At 41.1% G+C, this 11,202-nt stretch overlaps 1 protein-coding gene across 2 annotated transcripts; it reads left to right on the top strand.

The window, feature by feature from the left end:
* The first annotated feature begins 4,873 nt into the window (after window positions 1–4,873).
* On the top strand, window positions 4,874–9,761 carry klhl22 (kelch-like family member 22). 2 transcript variants are annotated; one of them, XM_079251957.1, is made up of 7 exons: window positions 4,874–5,538; window positions 6,493–6,658; window positions 6,738–7,049; window positions 7,150–7,559; window positions 8,097–8,289; window positions 8,397–8,630; window positions 8,927–9,761. In XM_079251957.1, the coding sequence occupies exons 1-7, from the start codon at window positions 5,282–5,284 to the stop codon at window positions 9,266–9,268; spliced, it is 1,914 nt and encodes a 637-aa protein (XP_079108083.1). In that variant the 5' UTR covers window positions 4,874–5,281; the 3' UTR covers window positions 9,269–9,761. The 2 variants fall into 2 exon arrangements, with proteins under 2 accessions (XP_079108083.1, XP_079108082.1); XM_079251956.1 differs by having other exon boundaries at window positions 6,738–7,061.
* Window positions 9,762–11,202: the final 1,441 nt, after the last annotated feature.

Genomic DNA, 11,202 nt, shown 5'->3' with positions numbered 1-11,202 from the left:
TATTAATATAAAAGATTGTTAACTTCACACAAAATGAAATAGTTGAATTTAAAAACAACTGGATACTATTAATAAATAACCCAACCAGCAAGAACAAAGAAATGAAAAGAAAAAGTGGTTTTATGAGAACAGAAGGCAGAGGCAATGAAAAGAAATGTTAGTTGGGAAATCCGTAAGAAAAAAAGCAACATAAATGTGAATATATAGTGAAAATGTAACAATTCATTCTTTGCTTTCTGTGTTAAGCTTATTTTCTGTTTCCTGTTCCTCTGCTTTGGGTTCTCAGTATGTCCTGGTTTTGCTTCTCAAGCATGCAGTTTCTCTGAGGACCTCCTCCTGGTTCTGACATGTTCTGATGCTTTAACTGGGTGAAAGAAGTAAATATACCATCAATGTACACATGTCAAAGTTTTTGCTGTGTAAATGTACATTGGTTAGCCCATTTTTGGGTTGCTGGCTTCAGCTTTGTAGTCTTGTTTAAATAAGGCTAATTTCCCTTTCTTGCTTGTCTGCCTCCAGAATGTTAGTCCTGTATTTGGGTCCTTCTGACAACTATCATCTGAAACATCTCTGGAAAATATCACACCTTCAGTGAATGTGTATAAACGGTTTGAGCATTTTACCCCTTCTTGGTGTTAAAGATATTTCTTCTTTGCCTCCCAGTCACAACATATTAGAGCATCTGCTAAATGTGAAACAAAAAACTTATTTCACTTTAGGAAAAAGCTTCCTGAAAATGTGCAAGGAATTGATTTAAGTCAGAACCAGAGATGGGACAAAAAACAAGAGTTAAAAATAAAGAAATAAAACAGAGCCTAAAATTGGAGTTCATTAAACCACAATTGTATTAACAGACGGAAAGGTAGAATCAGTCCAGTGGGCATCAGTCTCACTGATCCTTATATTTTAATTCATATAAATGTTCAACAGTTCCTTCCTGTTGTCGTAATCCACATAAATATGCTGCTGTGTGCCAACACATCTGTGTGCTGCAGGTTTTTACATTTTAGCTCAGTCTTCCAGGCATATGCAGATTTTAATGTTGCAAACAGGATGGCAGACGCAATAGACAATATATCAATATCAAGAGCTGAAACCAAAATCAAATTATGGGATAACATGGCAGAGGTGAGATGCTGAATATCCTTTAATCCCCAGACGCCTTGTTCAATAAGAGCCCAGATAGACTTCCACATGACTAATATGACCACTAATTCATTCAGGTTTTTGGCTACAGAGTAGAATATTCCAATTAAAACTGCATCCCCCATCAGTCCCATTTTTCTTAGCTACTTTACATGTGGTATAGAGGATGGCAGTTACCAGTAATTTGTCCATATCTTCATTTGAAACTCAAAGTCTCAGTAAACACAAATCCATCATTCTTGCATAAGTATAAATCAAATGAATCATTTCATCATGTTCATGTAAAACTTAGGCCATTGTTTCTGAAAATCTTGCAGCGGTGAGCACAAAATGCTTGTGACAGGGACCAAGGCGCTCCTTGCAAGGCTGCTGTCAAAGGCAGAGTCTAGCCAAGCTAACTAGAGCTATCATGTCCCTGCTCGCTGTCTTGTGTAATACTTTCCCCTGGGAGATGCCCGGCTTCCTGACGCGTGTGGGCCATGTGTGAAAAAGCGATGATCCACCCTCAGTCTGTCTCTGCAAGAGGCAACGCGGTTGCCGCCCGGCTTTCTGCAGCCTTTGCATGTAGCATCAAGGCTTGATTGTTTTTCTTCCATATTTTTTCTCAGTTCAGTTAATAACAATTCAGCCAAGCCTTAAAGCCCCACATATTGTGGGGAGGTTTGAATATTTCAGCAGCATTGATTTGTTTTCTCTACCCTCTCAGTCAGGAAGGAAATCTCAGCCTTTTTTAATGAAGACGGCCTTCCAAGTAGAGATGACCCTGAAAAAGACAGACTTGCTGCTTTGGGACCTAACTTTGTTTCAAATAGTAAATTTGCACAATTTCTTCTTTAACAGAGAAAACATTTTACATGTTTTCCTCTTTAAATGATCACATTATGGAGTCCAAATGTAATTTCCAACAAAATGATTCATAATAGCAACAATTGCAGGCAGATCATGGCGGAGTAAATGACCCCACACTGTTTGTCATTTAAGCAGAACTATGAATCACTGAGCGGCTGCTGTCTTAAAGCAGGCGGCAGGCTTCATCTCTGGAAGTTGTTGTGTTGCAGGACTTTAGTGTAAAGGAAAATTGATTGCTCCCCTTCACAATCACCAAGCCACCCCAAGGAAATTGCACCTGCCACTGCCGCACCTACAGTAAGTCACTTTGCAATGATCCTTTCAACTTACGAATCACACACCAGGTTGTGCGTATTGTGTGGTAAACACAGTTCAATGCATTCTGCCCCCACTACTGTAGGTGCTATTTAAGTTTTAATTTGAGATGTGAGTAATTCACACTGTTTGGCTTTCTCCTGATTCTTCAATAAACTTCAGCATATTATATTGTGCAAACTGTATAAACATCAATGTGTTTTTGGTTTTATTATAGATATAAGTTACCTGTATTCAATTCAGCTTCATTAGTATAGCACCACTTCACAACAGTGTTGTCACAGGCCACTTTACATTCACATCATTTTAAGCCAATTCATACATAGCTTATAATAGAAACCAACTGATTGCATCGAATCATGACTTTGATCCAATCCCCCATCCTGAGCATGCACGAGGCGACAGTGGGAAGGAAAAAACTCCCCTTTAACAGGGAGAAAACCTCCGGCAGAACCCGGCTCAGGGAGGGCAGCCATCTGCCTCAACTGGTTGGAGTGGAGACGACAGGAAAGACAGATCAACATGTACAACTGCATTTATTCAAGAACATCTGTGGAAAAAAGGAGAAATAAGTTAGAGATGGCAATATTGGCATATATTTATACGTTAATATATTAGAGAAATAGAGCGAGGTACTTCTCAGTGCATCAGGTGACGTCCCCATTGCTACATAAGTTATGGATGGTTAGACTACCCATAACTATAAGAGCAATGAGCATAACCTGGACAGTTGGGTCCCGTACATGCAGACTCCAACTCAGGAGATGCTCATATCCTAACTATAGGATTCATGAAAAAGCAAGGTTTTCAGCTTGATCTGAAAAGGTGTGGTGTGGTGTGAGAAGGTGTGGAGGGAGTCTGCCTCCCAAACCCACAGTGGAAACTGTACAAAGAAAGAATAAATGTGTGTGTTATATTTTGGCGGTGAGATCTTCTGTGCCAAAAAAAGATGGATGTGGGCCAAATGGCTTTCACTGCTGGAGCTCTGCTGTCCCAAACTAATCAGCTGTATTGTCCTTGGCTCTTATCAGATGTGGAGCGTGGCTGTTGCATTCCCTTTGTTCTAACAGCTTGCTATATGCACTGCACTTTTCCTTGTTATAGCCCCTCATGCTTGCTTCAGAAATACTGTACCCATCTTTCTTGGAGTTTGGAGCCTCTGTAATTGCACCTTAAGATAATCTCCTTCGATAATGATTTGAGTGGGGTCTAAATGTTCACCATTAGCGTAACAGCCCAAGGTCACAGAATGGGCTAATCTGTGTCTTGGCAACTGCTGTATCCGGCCTCCTTTTGTAAAGTCTGTGTGTGGTATAACTTGACAGCTAATTCTGTAAATGCATCCCACTTTGCTTTCATTTGTCATTTCTTCCTGCAGACTATGGAGCACCTTCTGCTCAGTTCTTCCCTGTTGAAAGCAGATGCTCCTCTAATGCACTGGAATGCTGTAATTTCACTAATGGCTCAATCGAAAGGCCCCTTTCTGACCATTGGGGTACAATTACAACATAACAACGGGAACACGAATTTATTCAACCTGACTGACTTCTTGTAAAGAGGAAACTTTAACCTGGAAGCTCTGAATGAGCATGTGACAAACATGTTTGTATGATTTGATTTGTACCAGGGTATGTCTGTCGTAGGGTGTTTCTTCACTCAGATTAAATATATAAGCATAAAAAAATGCTTTGATGTATTTATTTTTGTTTTGTATTTTTGTGCACACACAATACAAAAAGCTTCCCTTTATTCATCTCAGTTTTCCTTTTGTACTCTGCAGCTATATTGGGCTGTAGAATTTATCAAGTGATGGAATATTGTGACCGTGTTTCAAGTGGGGAAAAAAATCCACTCTGCATTTCAGAAAATGATGTATGCAAATAGAGACCTTGTCAGAAGATGAATGAGACTGGAAAGCAAACTCATAAACCATAGTAATTTATTTATATATGATTTTTAAAAAAAGGGAAAGGAAAAAAAAACATAGCTCGCTTGTTTGGGGGATCTGTCTGAAAATTACAGCAACAATCCCAAAGAAACAAAAATCACAGTTAGTTAGTGTAGATATTTTTGTATTAAATTAAATTAAATTAAATTAAATTAAATTAAATTAAATTAAATTAAATTAAATTAAATTAAATTAAATTAAAAACTTTTTGGATGTGGCGCTTCAAAACTTTCCTTCATATCATCAAATAATAACATTCATTTTGCTATCACACAGCACCCTCTTGTGTTTATCACAGTCACATAACGAAATTCATCAAGTCATCAACAGCTTATTTCAGCAACATAAATCATCAAAACTAAATATGTATACGATTGCCAAATCGACAGAAAACAACACAAACACGCGCTTTAAAAGGTTAACTTGAAACTTTCGTATTACCTCTTTGAGGTGTAAAAGAAAAAACGTTCGTGATTGGTTGATCTGTAGAAAGTAGGCGGGGTAATAACACGGAAAAGACCAATGATGTTTGAGCTCTCATTCCGATGCCAAAAAGTAAACAGACTTGTTTGGATCTGTCGAAACAATCACAAGATTTAGCTAACTACGCAGGACTAAAGGTTTCGATTCGTTTTGGCTGTACTCTTGAGGGGAGCTTGATATATTGAAGGCGACGTCATTTCTTTGCCATATCTTGTGTTTTTAATGCTCTTGCTTGCTTGCGTTACATCTGCTAAGGAGCTAACCAGCGTTTAGCTTGCATAACATTTGACATTAGCAGATCACTTGGCAGCGGAGTAACAGCTAGCAGGAGTTTTACGGAAATATAGAGGGAAATATACACTTTTAAATCAAAATCACACTGGGTCCGTGGCATTAATCTGTTGGCTATACAGTCATGAAAGGACCAGTCTTTCTTAGTGGTTAGCTGCTAGACTCAAACTTCCTCTCGTGTTTATTATTCTGCATTTCGCTGTGACTTATCAACAGAAGAAGACTTTGAATAATGTTTCTACTAGACGTATGAAAGCAATGAGACCTGAACGTCGTTGTCTGGATATGGCTGAGGATGGAGCGCTGAGTCCAGCTGGAGGACCCGCGGGCTCGTCGGGCCGTCCTGGCCGACAAACATTCAGGAGTTCGGCCCATTTCCGCAGCCTGCTGGACGGCCTGCTCCTCCTCAGACACAGCGACATCCTGTATGATGTGGAGCTGCTGGTGGAGGGTCGACCTCTCCGAGCCCACCGTGTGCTCCTGGCAGCCTCTTGTGATTATTTCAGGTAGAACTCACAGAGACTTGTCTCTGATGCTCTACTTTTATTCCCACTTTGCTTCCCTTTGCATGTGTGTCCTTGTCATTACACTCAGTTTTCTTTTGCAACTGACCCTGAATGTTTAAATAAGTTTATCTTGTTCACCCCCCCCCCCCCCCCCAAATTGCACAATTTCATTCAGACCACAAGTCAGAAACTGCATGAATGCAATCTAATTGGTTTGTGCAGGTTTCTACAGCCTGTTGTCACAAGACATGTCCCAGTGGAGAGACCAGTTTAAACAAAGATTGTGCTCTTGTAGATAATGATGCAGCTTATTAACATTGTCATATGATGACCGCATGGATATTTGGCTTCTGTCCTCTCCTGAGCTGTGGTTCCAGTTTTCATACTGATCTGAAGTGTTTTTCTCAGTGTGTGAGTTGCTTAAAAAGCATGGAGCTGTGTCCTCAGAGACTGGCGCTTGGACAGCAGTGGTTCAGTCTAAAAGCAATATTTAGTTAATATCTTTAAGCCAGTTGGTGCGTAATACATTACATGTTACATAACACCAGTAACAAAGCAAAAACAAACAAAATGATCAATAATAATCATTTATCTGCGTGTCTCATGTTGCATAATATGCGAACATTTCTACTTACATACCTGGCCTTAAACCAGTTGTTTAGCATTTCACTTTGACCTGCTAAAAATATGTTTGGCAGGAGGTTTTGTGTTCTGCACGGATAAGAAGCAGCTTATGATGTCGCATCGTGGAAAGCAAGATGCTGCTTTTCAGTTGTCAGCTTCCATATTAACCTTTTTTTGTTAAATAATGGAGATCATAAAGTAGAAAATAATTCTGGGAGTATTTTATGCTGTGAAAATATTGGCTAGAATACCAACTGGATGCATTGTGATGGTGTGAGTCTCCTCACCAGTGGGACACTGGGATAAACTATGTGTAACTTTATTCACTAGAGGGATGTTTACTGGAGGTCTTCGGGAGGTGCAGCAAAAGGAGATTCCAATCCATGGAGTGTCCTACACTGCCATGAAAAAAATACTTGACTACATCTACACTTCAGAGATAGAGTTAGACATGGAGTGTGTTCAGGAAGTCCTTACAGCTGCCACGTTGATACAGGTAAGCCAGTTTGATCCAAGCCGGTTGTTTTTTTGCTCTGTTTTGTTTAGCTGAACTTCATCTTTTTGTGTTTTAACAGCTTGAAAATGTCATCAGCTTCTGCTGTGACTTCCTGTTCTCCTGGCTGGACGAGAGCAACATTTTAGAGGTGCATAACATTGCCGATCTCTACGGACTGGAGCAGCTTAAAGCCAGAGTCCACTCCTTCATCCTCAGGAATATTCAGACTTTGTCTCGGACAGATGAGTACCGGCAGCTCCCGGAAGATGAAGTATTCAGAGCGCTGAATAGTGACGAGCTCCAGGTGACCAGTGAGAATGAGGTGTACGAGGCAGCTCTCCACTATCACTACAGTCCAGAAGAGGTGGAAACTGATCGGGTGTACTTGCAGGTCAGTCTTAAGGTGTGTCTTTATTTTGTTCTCAAGGATTACATCTGCGCCATTTTCCCCTGAAGGCCGGTTAACAATATTCGTCTTTGTCATTCAAAAGGACAATCTCAAGATGCTCCAAGCTGTGCGTTTCTGCCTGATCGAGAAACAAGTGCTGCAGAGACTGCACGGCCGACTGGACCAGTGCCCACTGAAAGACTCAGTTTCGGCTGCGCTTCGTTACCACGAGCAGGAGGTGTTGCAGCCCGTCCTGCAGAGTCCTCTCACGCAGCCCCGGTCTACCTTCCACTGCATCCTGGGCTTCGGAGGGATGTTCAGCTCCAGCTCCCTTGCAGAAAGCGAGCACCTGTTTCAGGTGTACCTCCCGAGCTGGGGTGAGTGGAGGACGCTGACTGCAGCTCACCATCCTCGGATGTCCAATCAGGGCGTCGCTGTGCTCAACAACTTTGTTTATCTCATTGGAGGCGATAAGAACACGAGTGGATTTCGTGCAGAGAATCGTTGCTGGAGGTGAGAACCCATCTGAGTATTTTTATCCCACTTGACTTCATGTTTTTGTGTTTTAAAATATCATTTTTATATTTTCGTGTCTATTTTATTGATAATGTATCGTCTGTAATCAACTGGGGAGAGTTTCATTGAGACCTCTCTTCCTTAAAGCTGTTTCCAGCCTTGCAGCAACGTTTGGTTAGTACTTTTATTTGTGCCTCTGATTGCATCCCATGATCTTCATCAGTGCATGGACTTGGCTTTTTTTTTTTTTTTTTTTAGCAGGGTTCTTTGTGCAAATTAGCTTAATAGAGTTTATTTCTGCCTTCGGAAATTGCAAGTAAGGGGCAGCTTCACTAAAAGGCCTGTTTAGTCATTACTTTGGAGCTTTTCGTCATATCTCTAAATGAAAGGTTCCTCACGCGCCAGAGTGTCATTGTGGTCAGTAAACTAAGTAAAAAAAAACAAACATTGATCCCTTGTAAAATTAGGTGGTGTTTGCTCCTGCTTAGATTTCTTGACTTACACTTCTTGTCCTGATCCTTGCACGCTCCTCAGATACGACCCTCGTCACAATAGCTGGTGCTCCATCCAGCCTCTGCAGCAGCAGCATGCTGACCACTGCGTCTGTGTGGCGGGCGGCTACATCTATGCCATCGCAGGACGTGATTACAGCAACGAACTGGACTCAGTGGAGCGCTACGACCCACACACCAACATGTGGGAATTTGTGTCACCTTTGATGAGAGAAGTATGAGTTTACAGGGTTGGAAGATAAACAAAGAAGTGCATGTGATACCTCTGGTGTCCACACGATGTCGCCATATCTTCATCTCAATACTGTCTAACTGTCTCCAGGTGTATGCCCATGCTGGGGCAGTGGTAGATGGGAAGATTTACATAACATGTGGGCGCAGAGGAATGGCTTACCTCAGAGAAACCTACAGCTTTGACCCTGCAGCCAATGTGTGGACAGCATGTGCAGAGGGACCGGTGGAGCGAGCGTGGCACGGCATGGCTGCTGCCAACAGACGTGTTTATGTTATTGGGGGAAGTAATGATGAGCGTGGATATCGGCGCGACGTCCTAAAGGTACGGTGTCACCAGTCATTACTGCTGTTTATCGTTGCATGAGGAGAGTCTGCCTGCTAGTAAAAACCATTAATCCTAGGATCTGCTGTGCAGTATAAATATCACCTGGACTTTTTTAATTTGCCGTCTCACTTTTTGTCGTCAAGATACTTGAGATTTAAATTTTTTTATCCTCTTCAGCTTCTTTTAAATGATCATAAAGCACAAATGCTTGAAATCCTGAGCCAACTAATCTGTTTAAACGTCACTTAAAAACAACAACAACTTGGTTTAAATTATGTCCGTTTCATTTTCAGGTGGCTTGCTTTGACCCTGAGGCCAACTCGTGGTCTTTAATGACCCCCCTCCCCGCTGGCCATGGGGAGCCTGGCGTTGCTGTGCTGAACAATCGCATCTATATACTGGGTGGACGCTCACATAACAAAGGCAACAGAATGAATTATGTTCACGTGTACAACCCTGACACAGACGAGTGGGAAAAAGACACAGAATTTAAAGAGCGCGTCTCCGGCCTGGCAGCCTGCGTGGCGCTCATGCCCCCCGCTGTGATCGCTCAGGCCAGAAACTGGGAGCAGCGCACCAAGGCCTCATGGGAAGATGTGGACATGGACAGCTCAGAGGACTCTGTTGAGGACTAAAGCAGCTGTGTTGAACCAAACCCATCAGCTCTTTTGCACTTTTTTGTTATTTCGATACCTTTCAGCCGTGCTCACGGCGCCATTGTGTCCCTTTTCTTTTGCATGCTGACCGCTTTGAGTGCCTCCATACTAAAGTGTCTTTTTGATCCTCACACATGTTTTGTTCGGGTTCTCAGTTTTAAAAACTGGCACAAATGTTGCTGTTAACATCTTTATTTCTGTTTTTGCCTGAATTCTACCAGCTATGCAAAACTGTGAACTCATTCAGCTCCACAGATGTATTAATACTGGACTGATAGAAACTGGACCTTCTGAAACTGACAGAGTTTTTGACAGACAGCTGTTCTTGTGTCAGTTTGCAACTTAAGAGTTATTTCCAGGAGCAGGAAAATATCACAACCAGACTACTTTGAGGTATCTGCACTACTGTGTGATCATCACATTTAAATGTTTAGTTATGAGCCTGATCTCTGCTTTTTTTTTTTCTCTGATAATGGAGCAGATTGAGAAGAGTCTTATATATATATATATATATATATATATATATATATATATATATATATATATATATATATATATATATATATATATATATATATATATATATATATATAAACAACCTACTGTATATTTATACCTGAGTAATGAGACGGTGGTGCTACAGGTAGGAGATCTACCCTTCTGTCATGTTGGTATGTCCATTATTTTCACATGGACTTAAAGAGTAGATATTTATGTCATGCAAACCAAACCAGTCTTTGTCTATCTTTTGATAGTTTTGCATACAGAATAACTGAAAATCTAGATGACAGATGTGTTTTGAACAAAATCAGGCCTTACTTCTTGCTTCTCTTTGTTCTTAATGATGTTTATCAGACGCAGAAAGGGGGAAAGACAACACCTCCACCAGCCATGAAATGTATTTTCAATTCCATCTTGTTCTTGAAACCAGTAAACACGAGGGGTGCATGTGTCCAAATTCTCATAATCTAATAAAGTAATGTATCTTTTGTTTTTCTCGTGTGCATGTCATTAGGGATTGGGGATCTAGTTATCCAGATGTATGAAATATTATGAAAAAACACTAAAAAGACTCCATTTATGTTGGACGTACTGACGATAATGTTACACAATGTCTTGTAACTGCCTAGGAAAGAAGCAATAACATGGAAAATAGAGGGAAAGGCTTGGGGAGTTGATTTATTTGAAGTTTTAAATGTCATTATTTGCTTTCATTTACACCACCCGATGAAAAATTTGCTTAATGCTAAAAGTCTAAACGTTTAAAAGAGTGATGGATTAACAGATTTACTTTGAGCATGATGTGACCTAACAGAGGGAAGCGGTGGTTAAGCTCTGTTTCCTTCCACAGATGTTTAGTAAGATTCAGTTCAGGCACTGAGAAATGTATCAGATACATCAGGATGTTAAGAGTTCATCTGTTACTGACTTTAAATGAATTTCCACAAGCCGAGTAAACTAATGGATCTGATAGATTGTCTCATCATGAGCTATAACACATGACCTTAGTGTGGTCGTTTCATTTCTTCAGGACAGTTTAATAAACGTAAAGTAAAATTTCCACAGCTGGTTGTCCTTGTCTGAACTCCTGACGGCCGAGGTTGTTACCGTCCATCTTTTATTCCACCCAGTCTCTGCTAGTTCCTCTCCATTTGGCTCTAAACTCCATCAGCTTTATGAAGGCTGACTGCTGCTTTCCTCTCTGAGGCTGTTTCATCTACATCTGTTACCCCCCACCAGCTCTAAGTGAGCGCCCCCCCCCTCCCTCCTTCTGTTTCACACTATTGTGCCAGCCCCCAGCAAGTTGTCTGGTAGGATCTGCTGACACCAGCACTGGGCATCCTGGATCAACACTCTGTTGTGTTTATGCATCCCTCTTTTTATTCTGAAGCCGTAGTACCACCTGGGGGACA

The sequence above is a fragment of the Telmatherina bonti genome, assembly GCF_933228915.1.
Source record: "Telmatherina bonti genome assembly, chromosome: 13".
Lineage (NCBI taxonomy): Eukaryota > Metazoa > Chordata > Actinopteri > Atheriniformes > Telmatherinidae > Telmatherina > Telmatherina bonti.
The sequence above is the reverse complement of the archived record's forward strand: the minus strand, read 5'-3'. Positions and strand labels throughout refer to the sequence as shown.